The 18,726-nt window shown below is 48.1% G+C and overlaps 1 protein-coding gene across 3 annotated transcripts in view; it reads left to right on the top strand.

The window, feature by feature from the left end:
- LPIN2 (lipin 2) overlaps positions 1-16,500 on the top strand; it is an 83,021-nt gene extending 66,521 nt beyond the window's left edge. For all 3 annotated transcript variants that reach the window (XM_061170350.1, XM_061170348.1, XM_061170349.1), the window contains 12 exons: positions 2,533-2,720; positions 4,480-4,573; positions 6,698-6,767; positions 7,483-7,572; positions 8,308-8,390; positions 9,431-9,575; positions 10,503-10,651; positions 11,292-11,378; positions 12,664-12,816; positions 13,114-13,228; positions 13,845-13,948; positions 14,249-16,500. In XM_061170350.1, coding sequence (XP_061026333.1) covers positions 2,533-2,720; positions 4,480-4,573; positions 6,698-6,767; positions 7,483-7,572; positions 8,308-8,390; positions 9,431-9,575; positions 10,503-10,651; positions 11,292-11,378; positions 12,664-12,816; positions 13,114-13,228; positions 13,845-13,948; positions 14,249-14,393 — 1,423 coding nt within the window. In that variant the 3' untranslated portion in view covers positions 14,394-16,500. The remainder of the gene's footprint in view (positions 1-2,532; positions 2,721-4,479; positions 4,574-6,697; positions 6,768-7,482; positions 7,573-8,307; positions 8,391-9,430; positions 9,576-10,502; positions 10,652-11,291; positions 11,379-12,663; positions 12,817-13,113; positions 13,229-13,844; positions 13,949-14,248) is intronic.
- The last annotated feature ends 2,226 nt before the right edge of the window (positions 16,501-18,726 follow it).

Genomic DNA, 18,726 nt, shown 5'->3' with positions numbered 1-18,726 from the left:
AAAGGTAAAATATCTTTATTCAGAGATGCTTTACAAAGGAGGCCTCCACTCTTAAGTGAGTCTACGCTTGCAGTCCTGGGTCTGGTGGGGCCCCTTCCAGGGCCTGTGCACCCCTGGAGCTCAGCTCTCGGCACCCCCTGGCACCCCCTCCCCCTTCTCCTCCGTGGCTCTCACCTTGGAATAACACTGAGATCTCAGCAGCGATAGACTTCCGCAGTTTTCCCAAGGTCACTTCCATTCTTGGGGAAATTCCATGATAATACTCTATCTATGATTATAAAAAACAGTTTACTTTTCTCGTGAGAAGTATGGCTTGAATATACTGAGCCATAGTCACACATAATTCAACACTTTTAGGTAAATTATTGAAAAGCATGTCTTAATTTAAAATAGAAAGATGAGATTGAAAAGAAGATACTTAAATTTTTACAGATATTTTTGGAAGATCCTTAAAACTCCTTTCTAGCTTTCTGCCCTACATTTGTCTCCAAGTATCCACTTCTTTTGAAGTAATAGCTGGGTTTTTAAGGTGAGAGAACTGAAAACTGGTCCTTTTTTTTTTTTTCCAATAAGAAAGTTAAAATGTAAGCTGTCTGAAAATTATCTCTTTGTTTCCAATCTCCCAGTCCTTAATCATTTATTTACACTGGGATTCCTAAGACAGATTTCTTAGTTTCCCTTTTAAAAAACGGGGAAGAGTGACTACTGCAGTGGGGCTTCCCTGTGCTGTTATAACTTCACCATCTGGGACCGTTGCCATTCACCAAGCAGGCTTCTTACCTCAGAAGCTGGTTGTTTCTTGAGACATTCATAAACATTTAGAGACAGTGAGATTATTGAAATGCTTGTAAGCATTTGATTTATCATCGTGACCATTGCTGTCTTGACTGAATAGCCAGTATTTGTAATTAGAGCTCAACTTTACCCTAAATCACATCAGTCTCATGGGTCTGGCGGCCTGTTGAGTCAGGTGGGTCCTCTGTTTTTAAGTGGTGGTGTCGGTGAGGGTCACACCAGCTGCTCTGACTGATAAAACTCAAGACCTTGGTGGCTTGACCACAGCAGTTTGTTTCTTGCTCACGTGATGCTGTTCTAGTACTGGTGTTTGGTGGGAGGCCTTGCACACAGGGGCTCAGGAGCGCAAGCTCCTTCCATCCTGAGACTCCACCATGCCCTCCGGGGCCTCAGTGGGGAAAGGAGAAGATCACACGGGGCAGGTTATTCAGGGGCCCAGCTTGGGAAGGACACAGCACACGCCTTCTGTCCACATGGACAGCCCAGTCATCTGATCAGGTGGCCACACGTGACTACAGGGGGACCTAGCCGTGTGCCTAGGAGGTTGAAGACAAGGGTGTTTGTGTTTTACCCCAGGGGTCGGCCTGCACTGGGACCCCAGCATAACAGCAGGTTTTGCTGCTTTATGTGGCTTTGGCTTCTTTACCATTTTCAGTAAGGAACACATTCTGTTGATCCGATTGATCTCAATATTGTGATGTGTGTGTACATTGCTCTTTAGGAGAGAGAATTCCCAAAAACCTGATTCCCAAAAACCTAAAGTTTTCTTCAAAGACTCAAATACAAAACATGATGGTGTTCGAAACGGCTTTCTATTTATGACATATCTGTATTCTGCTGCCACCTACTGTTCAAATTTCAAATTTTTTCCTAAAGATCGTATAACTTCACTGGATGGCATACATTCATATACTGGCTTTTTTAAAAAAAAAGTAAAAGAATTTGAAAATTCTAGAACAGTATTTCAATGTGGCATTGAAATAGAGCAGTAAACATTCATGACTAAGAGACTTACGGCGCCATTTCCTTGGTTTTTTTCTCTCAAACTTCCGCTCCATTACAGAAAGTTTCCTTTAGGATCAGCTTCTAAAACCTAGCTTCTGTGCCTTATTTAGAAAAGTGAAAATATTGAATACCCTCGACTTTGGTTCTGGCGCTCACTAGTGTAAGAACAGCTTATTTCTAGTTTCTCAGTACATTTCTTTCTTGAGGTGTGTCTAGGCTCCTGAGAATTTTCTCTTGGTTAATTTCTTTGTTCTATTTTGTGAAGTAACAGATGATTTAGAAAAGCCTTGTTTTTAAAAATAATACAACCTTGGACTACAGCATTTTCTACAGGATGTATATAGCACTGCAGCTTTTTCTAGAAAGTTAAGATCAAAAGGTTTTCAAACATCAGATTTTTCTTAATTACTCTGTCATTTTCATCATACAGATGTAAATAAATGCTTATAACTCTTTTACTCCTTTAAGTCAGAATGGCCATCTTTGAAAAGTTTGCATTATTGTGAATGACGGTAGTGATGTTTGTGACGTGTTCACTGTATTCAGTTAATTCCTCAGCAGTGCTATTAGGTTATTTTAATGTCATCTATGATAGGATTCTCAGCACTTCCTAAGGAAAGCCGCGTCCGATGGCAGGTCAGGCTGCTCCTATTCAAAGCGCCCAGGGAGCCCCGTGGTTGGAAAGCTGGGAACGCGGGCAGTTGTGTGAAGGCCCATGCTTTTCTCCCGCAGCGAGTCGGAGCCCGGCTCCAGGCAGTGGCCCGAGGCCGACACGCTCTCTGGCTCCCAGTCCCCACAGTCTGTGGGCAGCGCGGCCGCCGACAGCGGCACCGAGTGCCTCTCGGACTCTGCCATGGACCTGCCCGACGTCACCCTGTCCCTCTGCGGCGGCCTCAGTGAGAACGGAGAGATTTCTAAAGGTAGGCCAGCAGCCACGCCTGCCCTGCTGAGAAGGCAGCCTCGAGCCGTTGTGGGAATCCAGCTCACGGGGTCTTGTGCAGGTCACCGGGGTCCCCCTTTGCTGTCAGACTCTTGGCCCTTCACTTAGGTACCTCGTGTTGGGGTGACGCCACAGGTAAGTGGGTGGGAGAGGGCGCGTGTCTGGGGCCGAGGTCTCGGGCGGCCTGCCTGCTGGGCGGCCGGGGTCAGCGCAGCTCTGGCCACCGTCTCTTCTGTAAGGTTGTTGGAAGAATAGTTGTGGGACTGGGGCCTGGCTGCCCCGAGCCTGAGACAGGAGAGGAGGGCCTGAGGCTGCCAAAATTGATTGTCTTCTGAGTAGATGGATGTTTCTGGCTAAAGGTAGAAGGGATTACTTTCTGTCTCGTCTTGAGAGTTGGTCCAGGAGAGTAAAGGTGCTCAAGACAAGGGAGCTGCTTAGCGGGGCCGGTTCAGACGACTCGGCTGTGGCTTGAGCAGCCGTGTGTGCATCTGTCCCAAGTTCTTTGGCCTTTCTGGTTTTCCCTCCTTTTGTAAACTGAACTCTTCTTAATGTTTTCTCAGTTTGGCTAGTGGCCCCTGATGGACTCTCCTCTAAGGAAAGATTTTCTTTTTACAACTAACATCATCCTTCATCTTCTGCACGTGGCAGGCCAGGCACCCTGAGCCTCACGTCTGTGCTTCCCTGAATCTTCTTTTTCTTAGGGTCACGGGGTGATCACTGTGCCTCTTTTCCACCTCTTAATTCTATTTGTTTGTTTTACTTTTTGCTAGAAATTAAGAGCGTGTTATTATGGCCAGTGGTTCCTTCTAGGGACAAAGTTAAATAGGTCACATTTTAATTATAATCCTCATAAGCCTTCACTTTAAAAAATATAGGTGGAGGAGGGGATATACAATTTATATAAACTATAAAATTTATACTTAAAAAGAATATTGTTCACTTAGGTAGAGTTTGTCATTGGGGGAGACAGAAATGGCCAGTAAAAGTAATAAATACACAGATTGCCAGGAGGAACAACCCCAGGGAGAATTGTCTCTGTTGGCCTGCATTAGAGCGCAGGGTTGCGATCAGCATACAGAAATTCATGCACAGTTCTCGTTTATTCTGCAAGAGCTTGGCATTTATTTCTTGACGAGACCCTACGCCAAATTCTGGTGTGTGTTTGGTTTTTTTCCTCCAAGCATTGTAAAATGTTTTGATTGTTTTTTCTAACGTAGCTTGTACTTGTGCACTTAACGCTGTAAGACCCCCACGAGCATTCCCCAGTTATGCAGTCTCTCCTGCTTAGAAGAACGAAGCTCACAGTTTTCACTGGTTATGGAGTGGAGTGTGTGCACATCTGTGCCTTCGTATCTTCCTCCCTCTCGCCACATCTGTAATCTGTTTTCCTAGGAGTCCTGGTTTATCCCTTTCTCCCGTTTTTCTTTGGTTGGTTGGTTGGTTGGTTGGTTTTGGGTTTGGGGTTTTGTTTTTTCCCATCTGTGGGAGGAGTGGTAGCAGAGGGGGAGTAGAAAAGAAGTGTTCTTTCTTGTCCTGGGAAAAAAAAACCCTCAAGTGTCTGACATTTGCTTTTGATGCATATAGAAAAGTTAGTTGTTGGGTTTTTTGTTTGTTTGTTTTAAAGGACTTTTTTTTTTATCTTACAGTCCCTTCAATGTAGAGAGTATTGTGATAATCTCATATGGGTATTTATTTATGTAATCTCTAACCAAATGGATAATTATTGTTTTACACTGCAGAGAAATTTATGGAGCATATCATTACTTACCATGAATTTGCAGAAAACCCTGGACTTATAGACAATCCCAACCTTGTAATACGGATATATAACCGGTAAATACTCTTGCTTTTGTAATTATTAAATACTCTTGCAGGTTTTTTTTCCCCAAGTGCTGTTTTTAACCATTACAGTCTTTCTCGCTATAAAATATGACATTTCATATAAACGAGCTAATGGGCAGTGAGTGACTTTGAAGTGAAGGTAAAGCCTCAGCTTTATTTTCAAATGATGCGTTGAAATGCTACTGTTTTATATTGGGTGGGCCAAAAAGTGCTTTCGGTTTTTTAAGTAAAATTAAAGGCACATTTTTCATTTTCACCAAGAACTTTATTGAACAACGTATTCACCCTTTTGTTCCACTACCTTCTGCCATTTTTCAGGCAACTTCGTAATTCCATCTTCCCAAAACTTTTTATCTTTTTTGAGCAAAGAACTGTTCCAGGTGCCTTTTACAGTCTTCCAGGGAATTGAAATTTTCTTCCATTAAGAGAATTTTGTAAAGACCTAAATACATGGAAATCCAAAGGTGCAATGTCTGGTGAATATGGCAGATGAATCAGAACTTCCCAGCCAAGCTGTAACAGTTTTTGCCGGTCATCAAAGAAACATGCGGTCTTGTGTTATCCTGATGGAAGATTACGCGTTTTCTGTTGACTAATTCTGGTCGCTTTTCGTCAAGTGCCGCTTTCAGTTGGTCTAATTGGGAGAGGTACTTGTTGGAATTAATCATTTGGCTTTCCGGAAGGAGCTCATAATAGAGGACTCCCTTCCAACCCCACCATATACACAACATCACCTTCTTTGGATGAAGACTGGCCTTTGGTGTGGTTGGTGGTGGTTCATTTTGCTTGCCCCACGCTCTCTTCCGTTCCACATTGTTGTACAGTATCCACTTTTCATCGCCCATCACAATTTGCTTTAAAAACGGAACGTTTTCATTACATTTCAGTAGAGAATCACATGCAGAAATATGGTCAAGAAGGTTTTTTTCCCTTAAGTGGAACCCAAACATCAAAGTGATTCACATAACCAGGCTGGTGCAAATGATTTTCATACTCATATTTTGAGTATGTCAGCTATCTCCCATGTGGTATAACGTTGATTGTTCTCAATTATAGTTTTGGTTTGATCGCTGTCAACTTCACCTGGTCTGCCCTGACTGTGGAGCATCATCCAGCGAAAATCTCCAGCACGAAACTTCACAAACCACTTTTGAAACGTTCAGTCAGTCACAGCACCTTCTCCATACACTGCACAATTTTTTTTGTGCGTTTCAGTTGCATTTTTACCTTTCTTGAAATCATAAAGCGTATGCTGAAAATGTTACTTTTTTCTTCCATCTTCAGTGTTAAAATGGCTACACAAAAATTCACCAATTTTGATGTCTTTCTTTCAAGTTTATTTATTTATTTATTTATTTTTGGTTGCATTGGGTCTTCGTTGCTGCGCGCGGGCTTTCTCTAGTTGTGGCGAGTGGGGGCTACTCTTCGTTGTGGTGTGTGGGCTTCTCATTGCGGTGGCTTCTCTTGTTGCGGAGCACGGGCTCTAGGTGCGCGGGCTTCAGTAGTTGTGGCGCGCAGGCTCAGTAGTTGTGGCGCACGGGCTCAGTAGTTGTGGCTCACGAGCTCTAGAGCGCGGGCTCAGTAGTTGTGGCTCACGAGCTCTAGAGCGCGGGCTCAGTAGTTGTGGCTCACAAGCTCTAGAGCGCGGGCTCAGTAGTTGTGGCTCACGAGCTCTAGAGCACAGGCTCAGTAGTTGTGGCGCACGGACTTTGTTGCTTCTCAGCATGTGGGATCTTCCTGGACCAGGGATCAAACCCGTGTCCCCTGCATTGGCAGGTGGGTGCTTAACCACTGCGCCACCAGGGAAGCCCCATAAGTCTTTTTTTAAATGCATGCTGATGTGACACCTGTCACAATACAATCTAACAAAATTGTTTCAAATGAAGTTAAAGACAACTGAGTGCTACTAGAGCCATCCTATGGAAAAAACCGAGCAAACCTTTTGGCCCACCCAAAGTTTGGCTTGAAGTTTGGCTTGAAGCAAAGATTACTTATGTGGCAAGCAACTGAGCTGATCATCTTTTCATTGGAGAGAATAAGGCATTTTATGTGGTATTTCTCCCTCCCGCCCTCTCCTCTCTTGTGTGACGGTCTTGCACGGTTTTACTCTCACAGTTACTACAACTGGGCGTTGGCGGCTCCCATGGTCCTCAGCCTGCAGGTCTTCCAGAAGAGCTTACCTAAGGTGAGCTGCTCTGCTGTTTGTTGCCCCCTCAGAGGTATCTACAGCATGTAGTGCTTCAAAAAATCCGGATGTGCATATTTCTAAACTGGGTACTGTTCAGGTTTATTTAATATTCTAAAATTAATATTATCACTCAAATTATCTCATACCCCAAAGTGTAGGAAATTAGCTGGGCTGCCATATCTTTGCCATTTTTACTAGATATTTTTACCGGTTTCTGATGGTATATAAAGGTTGAGAGGTTTTACTAATTGTTAGTTAAATATAGAATAAATGAAAACATTTCCTCCCATTAATATGGAAAGAAGCAGCAAGAAGAGGGTGATGTGGCCACCAGAAGCGTGGCATGGGTGTGATTCATTCAGCTTGTGGTTAAAAAGTTTGTTATGTAGAACCTAAAGCTTTGCTTTGAATCTGTCCACCAAGACGACATCATCAGCCTAGCTGGTCCTCATAACTCACGAGAACCACATTTCCCAAGGGTAGAGAAATGAGAGCAGGCTGCCTGCCAGCCCCTAAGAGGGCTGCTCCTATGTAGCCAGACCACCCAATCTCATACCACAGAACTGCCACAAAAGAGGACACGGTCCATCTTTCAGAGGAGTCTGGGAGGTGTGGAAAGCATTGCTCACCATCCTGTACGTTAATGGTTGAAAGGAGTCGAGTGCCTTGTGACTGACAGATGGCTAGACTCACCTGTGTTGATTGTTTTCAGGCCACAGTTGAGTCCTGGGTCAAAGATAAGATGCCAAAGAAATCTGGTCGCTGGTGGTTTTGGCGTAAGAGAGAGAGCATAACCAAACAGGTAACTGAGCTGGAGGTAGTCCTTTCCATGGGCTGAAAAGAAGTGAATCTTTGGTTTATTCAAAAAAAAAAAAACCTTTTTGCCAAGCACAAGTCAAGTTGGGCCACATAATCCTCTTTTAATAATAGTAGTCACCATGTTTGAACAGTTACGTGTGCAAGTCTGATGCTAGGTGCTTCACATGCATTACCTCTCACCTTTACTACAGCCCGACAGTGTAGGTGTTTGGATTCCTGTTTTACAGGTGAGGAAACTGGAGCACGAGGAGGTGATGTAGCTTGACCGAGGGCACATAACTGGTGAGGGCTGGAGCTGGGGTGTGACCTTAAGTCTACCCCCAGAGCTTACGCCATTTCCACCGCGCTGCATCACCGGATGGAAGCCAGAGCTTGCCACCTTCCCCAGCTGGAGGGAGGGGCATTAGTCCCCTCTGTTCTGCAGGTCCAGCATCCCTGCCATGGACCTAGTTGTATTATACTGTGTGACTGAGCTGGTGCTCTCTCAACAATTCCTGCCCCTGACTTTGTGGCGGCAGCTTTTTGCACAAACAGCATATGACTTCTCTCTCAGGTTTCTCTCCTTTTGGCTCAAACTAGAGGAAGTTTGTTTCTTAAGCGTTTTTAAGTTGTGGATTCAGAAAGCGGTTTTGCTCGTTCCTGGAGAGAGCTACTGATGAATTTTTGCTTGACCGTAGGGGGAGAACTGCACATTGTCATTGTTATCTTGCCGTTCCAGCTGCCAGAGACCAAGGAAGGGAAATCGGAGGTGCCGCCGCCCATCGACCGGCCGTCGAGCGCGAAGGAGCCGGCCAGTGGCAGGTGGGGGCCCCCGGTCTCTCCAGGCTCCCCCGCCTCGGCCATTGCATTCAAGCTGATGTTGGCCGTTTTGTTTAATTCTTAGTCAGAAACGTCTTTGTCCTCTGGACGTGCATGACAGTCAGTGGCTTCCTTCTGCTGCTCAGTTAGCAGATGATAACTTCCGCTTTTCTTTAAAAAATATCATCAGCTTCGGGACTTCCCTGGCGGTCCAGTGTTAGGACTCAGCACTCTCACTGCTGGGGCCCCGGGTTCAGTCCCTGGTCAGGGAACCAAGATCCCGCAAGCCATGCCGTGTAGCATGGCCATATGTGTGTGTGTGTGTGTGTGTGTGTGTGTGTACGTACTATCTCATCAGCTTAGAGTAAATATACTCCTCAGTGCTTCCTGAGTACCTTGCTCCTGTCCCGGAGCCGTGGACTCGGATGCCCTGAAATGCAGGCCTTTGGGAAGCAGATGTTGCGGAATTGTGAGATGTGCCATCCCTGGTGCCCTGCTCCCTGGCTGTCAGGCACAGCAGGGGAGACGTAACAGGATCTGAGTTGGGCGTGGGTCCCTTTCATTTTTTGGAAGGAGTAGAGCCGCCTTGGACGTGTGGATTGGCTGCCCTGAGGGGAGGTGCTGCCCTGTTTCTTCCCGCATCAGGTTCTTTTCTCTTCCCGTTCTCTAAACACTTGGGTTTATCTGTCTTCTTGCTCTTTACCCTCTTCTTTTGAAAGGACTGTATAAAATCTTGTTAGTTTCTTAAATCACTAAAAGATTCTAAAGATGTGTATCTTTAGAAACATACATATCCCTTTCAACAAGAATCAGCGGACCTAGTAGCATTCACTGGTTGTAGCAGAAAATGGCCAGTCACAGTGGGCAAGTCACCGCCGGCCAGTCGTAGAGGGAGGAGGGATACGCTGGTGTGGACCCTGGGTCTGGGGAAGGGCTCCTCCTAGAATGGATTTGGGATCTCTTTCTCTTCTTGATCCTAAATGAAAAGCTGTCGTCTGTAAAACGTCCTGCTGCCTCTTCAGTAACGGGGTTGTGTTGAACAGGCCGGCTGAGGAAAACTCATCGAGTGACGAGGGGTCCCAGGAGCTGGAAGAATCCATCCAAGTGGACCCCATCCCTACGGAGCCGCCGAGCCACAGCAGCACCACCTCCTATAAGAAGTCTCTTCGTCTGTCCTCAGACCAGATCGTGAGTTGCATGTGGTCTGGGTGGATCCAAGTCACATGAGCTCAGTAACGGTTTAACTCGACGGGTCTCCTCTCCTGTCCCAAGCCTTACACACGCGGCCCAGCGTGTGGTCGTGGAAATGCTCACATACGTCCGGGAGAGCAGCGTCCCTCACACCGGGACCACCGGGACCACCTGAGGACCTGCAGCACGCTTCCTCCTCCTGCAGCCCCGGGCCTCCCACCTCCGTGTCTGGGAGTGAACCAGGGCATCTGTGTTCTCAGCCTGTTTCCAGGATGAATCTTATACATCTGGCCCGGCACTGGGCCACACACTGTCTTTTAGGAGCCACAACCATAGGGAAATGACGTTTTCTTACTTGGATGCAGTTTCCCCCTTCCTGTTTCTTTCCCACTCCCTGACTTCCACCCATTTTCAATATGAAATTGTCCTGCTGTGCTCCAGGGCAGTCCCGGGTACAGAGGAAAAGGTTGGCAGTCGGGGGGTGGGGTGGTGGTTGTGATCAGAAAAGTGCCTGGCACCTAACACATGGTTCAGGCAGTGGCTCATGTGAGCCACGGGCGCAGCCCTGGGCCATCCTTCCTGAGCTGGGGTCCCAAAACGCTGCTGCTGGTTTGGGGAATGTTCAGATTCTGTTCCAAAACTGTGTTTTCTGCTGATTTTCTTTGCTTTTTTTTTTTTTTTTTTTTTTTTAACAGTTACTGTGTCTTGTGTATTTCCGTCCATTCTTTCTGTGTTCATACACACACATTTATATATTTAAGAGGCTGGGATCCTTTTTCACGTAACATTGTGTCATAAGCAATTTCTCTGACCATGTATTCTTGGAAAGTGTGACTTAATTGTTGCATGTAATTCCATCAAAGTGATGTGCCATGAATTTTCAAAAGTCTCTGATTTTGTTTATTCCTATACTTTTTATAAAAGGCAAAACTGAAGCTCCAAGACGGCCCAAATGACGTCGTGTTTAGCATTACAACCCAGTATCAAGGCACCTGCCGCTGTGCGGGGACCATTTACCTGTGGGACTGGAACGACAAGGTCATCATTTCTGACATCGATGGGACGATAACCAAGTAAGCAGGAGCCTTGGGGTGACAGGGAAGGGGGGCGCCCAGCTCAGTGTGTGGTGGACCGGGGGGCGGGTCCCTCACCTGGGCAACCAGCCACCATCAAGAGAGTTTTTAAACTATACACACTGAGACGTCCTGAGTGCGGTCCCCACAGAGTCATGTTATGGAGGGAGGAAATAGGTGGGACTGTACAGACATAATGTCAAAAATAACACTTGGGGAATTCCCTGGAGGCCCAGTGGTTACGAGTGCAGTGGCCCAGGTTCAGTCCCTGGTTGGGGAACTGAGAATCCCGCAAGCCTTGCAGCGCAGCCAAAAAAAATAATAATAATGATAACTTCGGGGAGGATTTAGTTATTTGGTTTCCAAATTCTGGTATGGGGGGGAAGAAGAAGCTGTTGAGATTAGGGAGGAGAAAAACAGGATGTGTGGTTGTCAATTCCCTCATGTCTGATTGCTCTTCTGGAAGCTCCTGGTGGGGTCTTTGTCTCCTGTGCACAGGCCAAGGAAACCGCCTTTGGGGATTGTCCCTCCACCCGTCCCCCATCCGGCAGCTGCTGGCAGCTGGTGTTTAACTAAATAGGTAAACACTTGGCTTTATATGCTTGATTCCTGATACCTTTTTCTGTTTCTGCCCTCTTAGGTCTGATGCTTTAGGACAGATCCTTCCACAGCTGGGTAAAGACTGGACTCATCAGGGTATCGCAAAGCTCTACCATTCCATCAACGAGTAGGTATCCCGACCCACGTGTCTCGTGAGCTAGAATTTTGCTTGAACTGTAGAAAGAGAGTGTTCATCAGCCAGCCCACAGAAATCTTGTTCATGAGCCAGCTATTCCCGCTCTCCTTTCCCACCCCTTCCTAGAGCCTCACGCAGGGGAAAGTGTGAGCCACCGTCTGTGGGACAGGAGCTCTGTGCCTGGCATGGTGTGCGCTCTTACGCGTGTTAGCCTCGTCGTCTTGTTTTCACAGGGCTGTGGGTTGTAGGCACTGCCTGTGTCTATAATCATAGCTGTACTTGGGGGTTTTAGCTGTAATTTAACAAGAGAGCCAATTTTCAGTTTCGGTTTTTTGAGTATTTTTAATTGTATTTCTTGAAGTAGGTAATACATGCATGCATGGGGGAATCAATTTACCATGGGGCCCTCTCTGTCAGAGTACTTTTTTTGTGAGAAAATAGTGCCGTGGCCTTTGTGGGATCCCAATACCTATGGGTTAAGTTGATCTGCAGAATTACAGTGTCTTAAGCACAAGTTGAAAATGTCATAATATGAAAATTATGAGTATGTCAGTTACCCAGGTAAAGTTTTGCTCCTTGTTTTATAGAATGATTTGCATTCTGGAAATTGCCTATATAAGTAAAATCCTTTGTATCTTTCATCTATAGCAGATCATTTAAAGATAACCTCAAATTTTTGTCTGTTTTGTAATTTGGCTTCCATGGACCAGATGCTGAAGCTATCATTACTTGTAAATTTAGCATAATCCCTAGTTGCATGTACCTCCATTTTCCCCCCATGGTGTTTTTGATGGAATGGTGAGATCTTTATAATCCTAACAATTTTTCTATTAAATTTAAGAATTTGATTTTCATAGTAAATGAGAGGAACTTTATTTGGGCCTTTAAAAAGAAAAACGCGGGGCTTCCCTGGTGGCGCAGTGGTTGGGAGTCTGCCTGCTAATGCAGGGGACACGGGTTCGCGCCCTGGTCTGGGAAGATCCCACGTGCCGCGGAGCGGCTAGACCCGTGAGCCACAACTGCTGAGCCTGCGCGTCTGGAGCCTGTGCTCCGCAACAGGAGAGGCCGCGATGGTGAGGGGCCCGCGCACCGCGATGAAGAGTAGCCCCCGCTTGCCGCAACTAGAGAAAGCCCTAGCACAGAAACGAAGACACAACATAGCAATCAAGGAATCAATCAATCAATCAATCAATCAATAAAAACTTTAAAAAAGAAAAACGCATTTTTCCCCCTTTAGCCAAAGCACACGGGCTAAACAGGACGCGTTCTCTTTCAGGAATGGCTACAAGTTCCTATACTGCTCCGCCCGCGCCATCGGCATGGCCGACATGACCCGCGGCTACCTGCACTGGGTCAACGACAAGGGCACGATCCTGCCCCGCGGCCCCCTGATGCTGTCCCCCAGCAGCCTGTTCTCCGCCTTCCACAGGTGCCTCTGTGTGCGTATGCGTGCGTGTGCGTGCACCTGCACGCACACGGGGGCCTGACGTGACTGTATCTGTTGCGGAGCTTCTGCGTCTTGGTTCCGTATTGTTCTAACTCACACATAGCTCACCTGGTCTGTGTCGGACACGGTTGAGAAGTCAGGTTGGCAAAGAAGGAGAAAGATACCGGTTATGAAGGATTAAAAAAATTGGGTGGTTGTGAGCACTATAAAATCTTTTTAGGACCACATACCAAGGAAAACTACCATTTTGGATTTGGTGATTGTATTTTCTTCTCCTAGGGAAGTAATAGAAAAGAAACCAGAGAAGTTCAAAATTGAGTGTCTAAATGATATCAAGAATCTCTTTGCCCCGTCTAAGCAGCCCTTCTATGCGGCCTTTGGAAACCGTCCAAATGTAAGTGTCTCTTCTGGGCTACACATTCGGATGCGGTGTGTGAAACTCAGAGGAGTGTACTTTTAGGGTATAGCCCTGTGTTAATTCTCAGACCAGTTGTATAGGCACAATGAATGTCTGTTCTGCTGAGTAGGCTTTCACTTTGTCTGTTGTAAATTTTCTCCAGCGGTTGGGAAGGGCCTGTCAGTGGAGATGTGCCCCAGAAGGTAGGTGTGTGACAAAGGGCACGCCCTCTGTCTCTGTGGCTTCAGTTCCATTTCCTCAAGCAGTTCCGACTCATGTTCTGAGTGATTCTAAGCCGAGCCTTGGATTCGCCCCAGGACCAGGTCTCGAGGGCCCCCCTTGATTACCGCTTCCCCTCTCCTGCTCCGGGGCCCCTGGCGTCTCCGTGGCGCCCAAGTTTTCTGGCTTCCCGAGCGCCCTCTGCGATGGCTCCGCTCTTCAGTTTGTGTGTGTCTAAAGCTCGGCTCCAGCGGCAAAGCTGCGCCGCGCCAGCTCCACGTGATTTCCATACGCCGTCTCCTGTCGAGGCGATTCTTCTGGCTCGCAGGAACCGCAGGACTGTCTCCTCATTTCTTCTCTCCGTAATCACCCTGCCCCGTGTTTTCTGCTGCAGGATGTCTACGCTTACACACAAGTTGGAGTTCCAGACTGCAGGATCTTCACCGTGAACCCCAAGGGTGAGCTGATACAAGAAAGGACCAAAGGAAACAAGTCATCGTAAGTGCATTCCCACTGCTCAGCCTGGAGCCCTGCAGCCAGGGGCCAAGAATCAGAACTGCACCTGCCTTTGGAGGCTTTCCCCTCTGCCGGGGTATCTTCTCCTCTGCCGTAGCTGTTGGGGGGATTGCTGAGGAGCCTAGACTTTGAAGAGGGAGGTGGTGCCCTGAGAAGGAGGCCTGTCTGGGATCCTTCCCATCTGGGGAATCTGAGTAACTGGCTGCACAACCTACAGTTCGTGCTCTCAGATCAACTGATGAATAACAGCTGGTGTGTTTCCTCCCCAATTCCTCCTGCCAGGTATCACAGGCTGAGCGAGCTCGTGGAACACGTGTTCCCACTCCTCAACAAGGAACAGAACTCCGCCTTTCCCTGCCCGGAGTTCAGCTCCTTCTGCTACTGGCGAGACCCGATCCCTGAGGTGGACCTGGACGACCTGGCCTGAGGCCGCACCTCCAGCGGGAGGCCCTCCGTCGCTCGCCTCGCAGCAAGGGAAGGTGACCAGCCCTTCTGCTGGACAGAGGACATGGGGGTCCCCTCCCGGCCACAGGTGTGGGACAAGACGTGCTGACAGTCGGGCACCAGCAGGGACGGAAAGCTGCTGGGGCTGGACCGCCTTCCCCCTCCCCCCTCCCGGGCCCTGAGGGGCTGCTGTTGGGTGCCGCGGCCGGAGCCGCGAGGGGAACTCGGGCCTGAGGCCGGAGGCCTGGGCTCCTGTCACTGGCCGGTCCTCCCACATGCTCTGTGTTGTGTGCTGGGTGCTCCTTTAATTGCATAATTTAAAAAGAAGAAAAAAGAAGCTAAGAGTGGACCAAAACGTTGCACAAAGTAAAGTGTTCTAATTTCCACTGGGCAGTTGAGAGTGTTTCTCTCTAAAAAGGAGGGCTTACTTCAGGGGATCAGGGTCCAGTTGGTGATGTTGGTCCAAACCGCCCGTGCACATTTCTTCTGTGGGCTCCTCCCTCCCTGCTCCACGGAAACGGGACGCTTGCTCGGGCCCCCAGGGTGACAAACGTGGGCTTCGGGGGAACATAAGGTCCTTATATCATTGCCTTCTCACCTGTGACTATTCCACGGTGGGGACCTGAACTGAGGTGTCATGTCTCAGACCGGTAGGAAGGAGCAGGTCTTGCAGGATGTATGTGATGCCCGTCAGAGCCGTCCTAGCAGCAGGAGTTGGTTAAACAGCAAGGAACAGCTCTGTTCTCAGGGAGGCCTTGGAAATGCAGATGGGCACTTGTGACGGGTCCTGGGAAGGGTCCTTTCTCTGTCCCCCTGCCTGCAGCCCAGTGTCCCAGCCTGGTTGTGACGAGCTCTTGTCGGACCCGAGCAGGCCGCCCCAGGGAAGGGGGGTTCTGTCCACAAGCCTCTGCAGAGCTGTGGGCACGAACCTGCAGAGGTGAGGCTGGGTGTGGACAGTCCCCTTGGTGTTAAAATCGGGAGAACTGTTAGAGAGGAGGCTCTCCTGGGACCAGCAGTGCCCACACACAGCCCTGCGCTGGGTGAGAAAGCAGTGAGCAGGTTCCAGGGCGGAGGGTGGGCGCCCAATGGGAATACTGCAGAGCAGTGCAGACACAGCCCCCGGCCCCCATGGTTTCCCTTCCCACCTGTGCTTTCCCTGTGCTGGTTTGGCAGGGGGTACATCTCCTTGTAGTTTGCTCCACCAATAACTGATCTAGAGCTGGGGAAATGGGGGCGGTTATTTTCCAGAGTGGAGAGTTGAAAGTCCCTGACTCAGTTGAGCCTTGTTTCCCAGTGCTGTTGGGTGCAGGGACGATGGCACCGTCCCCGGAACGCAGCTCTCAGCGGCAGAGGCTGGCGGAGCCACACACGCTTCCTCCGGTGCAAACCGTCCCACCGTGAATAGCTCAAGGACTCATCATTTAAAGGATTTATTTATGTACAGGGTCAGGGAAAGTAGGTTGTGTTTGTATGAAGTTCTGCCCAGTTAGTGAAATCAATTCCTCGTACGGTGGCCCTGCAGTTACTTCATCTCATAGATGCCATTGGCCTGTCGCCCCACGTTTGCTTTAGGCAGTTACCCTGAGCTTCGTAGGGCTTTGCTATGTGCGGTACGGAAATCTTGATAACACACCTTCTGTAGTCCTTTGTTGGCTGTCCTTTAAAGAGTTTCTGACTAGACACTTTCTTTTTCTCGATAAGCTCTTCTCTCTGGACACAGGGGCATCTTAGAGGGTCGAACCTGGGAACCCAGGTCTCCCGGCCCTGCACTGAGGGTGGCTGACCCCTCTGCCCGGGGGCCATCAGCACTAGACTTTGTCATTTTGTCACCGCAGATTGATCCAGTGGGTACATGTGCTAATTAACCTGAGTCTTTTTCCTTATTTAAAGGAGTCCCTCTTGCTGAAAGTAGATGATTACTATTACTATAGTGTTAAGAAAGTATGAAGTTTGTGCTGAAAATCCATTGCCATTTGGTACAAATGACATTTGTTCTTTCTGTGAAAGAGAGATGCCCTCGAGTGTGTGTGTACACAGACCCTTCTGATGGGAGCTGAGGAAGGAGCAGCGGCCTCTCGCTGCCTTCGGGGACGGGCAGCATCCCGGGGGGCGGGGGGCGGGGCCGAGGTGGAGGGTGGGGGGGCCGAGGTGGACCGGGCTCCCCTAATCACTCTCCGCTGCTGCACTGGTGAAATGGCCGTGGCCCCTTTCCCTCTTTCCCGTCCAACCTGACTTGAATATCTGCCTTGGTGTCCGCGTGCTGAAGCTTGTATGGCTGTAGTGTTGACATCTGTATCTCTGCAGGGCTTACGAAGTGCACGCGTGGGCCCAGAGCATGCAGACTTGGCCCACGTGTCAGTATCGTGTTTGCTGTGCTTTAAAACATCTGCATAGTTTTCAACTGGAAAAAGAAAAAACTTACTAGTGTGATGTCATGAAATGAAAGCTGTTGACAATCTAGGAACAAGAGCCAGCTAACCAGCCGGAAAGTACTCGTGCCTTTGGCTGCACATGGCCCTTCTGGAGTGTGTCCTTGAAGCTGCAGGCAAGACCTGAAGAAACGGGCAGAGAGTAAACTCTCATGTTTTGCAAGTTGGTGAAAACAGACTCTCCCAGGGAATTTCATCATCTTTTCAAGTATCATCATAGTTACTCTGGGAAGCCTTGTTTTCCTCTGTTTTAGAGAATGCTGGGTTTAATGAAACTGGTCAAAGATAGAGTTTTTGTTTAAAGTAAGTGCTCTTTCCAGGTGAAAACTACTTTTTTGGTTTGTTTTAAAGGTAAGAAAGGGAAGGGAAAACTTTACTCTTTTAATTTAATCATTACATTCAGTCTGTGATGACATATTTGATTATTAGGCACAGCAGTGCCACTAACAAGTTTTTTAAGTTGTCAGAAATTAATTGTAAACATCAGTTCAGTACTTAGTTTATGGCGAAGACAAGCTGTCTTAAGATAAATGGCTCATATTTTGGTGCAGTGTTTGATGTTCAAAACAAAGTGTTACAACAATAAACAAATGTAAACTGAATGCATCTGACTCTCTCCTTCAGAGGACATTAAATCCTCTTCTCTAAACTCTTGCCAGAAATTTATAATTTCCATAAATTAGCATTTTGATCTTTGCTGACACTTAAATTTGTGTATAGAAAGGACTTCTTTTTTGGTGCTTGTTTTTATAAAACCTGACTCCAGAGTGAGGCTACACCCACAGGAACTAACCTCTCTTGCTTTGTAGGTTCTGCCAGGCAGTGATCCATTCATACATATGTGATTTCTAGGGGAGTCTCCCTGGCACCCTCCAGGCTGCTTCCTCCGCCGCCCCTCAGCCCTTCAGGGGTCCCCTGAGCGCCTTGCATTAAACCCTTCCTCTGGGTGAATACTACTTAGCCGTCCCGATGTTTTCATCAGCTGTTAGGAGAGTCAAAGTGATCTTGGATCAAAAACCACACCCCCCATGTGATGTTATTTGAGTATCTTTATCCCCTAGACGGCTAAGCACACAGCCTGCCGAGCGCGAGAACCCGTCTCCACCATGGCCCCGCTGCGCCACCAGACTCTGCGCTGTCCTTCCCCGTTGATGGGATGGGACAGGGACAGCGCGTGTGGATGTTTAGCAAGTGGGTGTGGATGCGTGTAAAGCCATGTTTCATATGTCTCTGATCACAGATACTTCTTTCCTTTCAAACTGCAAATTGTGAGAAATAACTCAAGATGATAGGGTCACTGAGAAAGGTTAATGCACTAACACGGGAGTGATGTCAAATGAAGTTTGCACTGATTTGCGGTCTTTACCGCTGGTCGTCTTTCGTTGTTTTTCACCATTTAAGCGTGAGGCCATTTGCTGATGTTACATGTGGGGGCATAACGTCCCGGTCCTGTCTCTGCTTCTCTCGGGGGGCGCCCTGACCTTCTTCCCAGCAGCCCCTTGTTTCAGAAGTTGTAACCTTGTGCCTGATTGCAGTCCAGGGGCCTGGTCCGCACGTCTCACTCCCAGGCTCACAGCGCCGGGCCGCTGACGTCTGGAGGAGCTGCTCCGAGCCTCCCAGCCTGAGCCCAGCCTGAGCTCAGCCCAGCTTGCTTCTCTCTGTGCAAGAGGACAGCCTTTCCCTTTTACAGACGCTGACTCCTGTGAATCACGGTCCAGCTTTCATCCCATTGAAGTCAACGCAGGACCTGCTGCAGTCATGGATAGAGAGCGGAACTTCTCCGTTGTCAATAAATGAGTCAGGATGCACCGGCAGAGGGGGTGTTTTACTTGCTGCTCTAAGCACCGTCTGTGGAGTGGAGGAAAGTAATTCTCTACCTTCTGTCTG

This window comes from Eubalaena glacialis, chromosome 15 (genome assembly GCF_028564815.1).
Source record: "Eubalaena glacialis isolate mEubGla1 chromosome 15, mEubGla1.1.hap2.+ XY, whole genome shotgun sequence".
Lineage (NCBI taxonomy): Eukaryota > Metazoa > Chordata > Mammalia > Artiodactyla > Balaenidae > Eubalaena > Eubalaena glacialis.
This window is presented reverse-complemented; position numbering and strand designations above follow the sequence as displayed.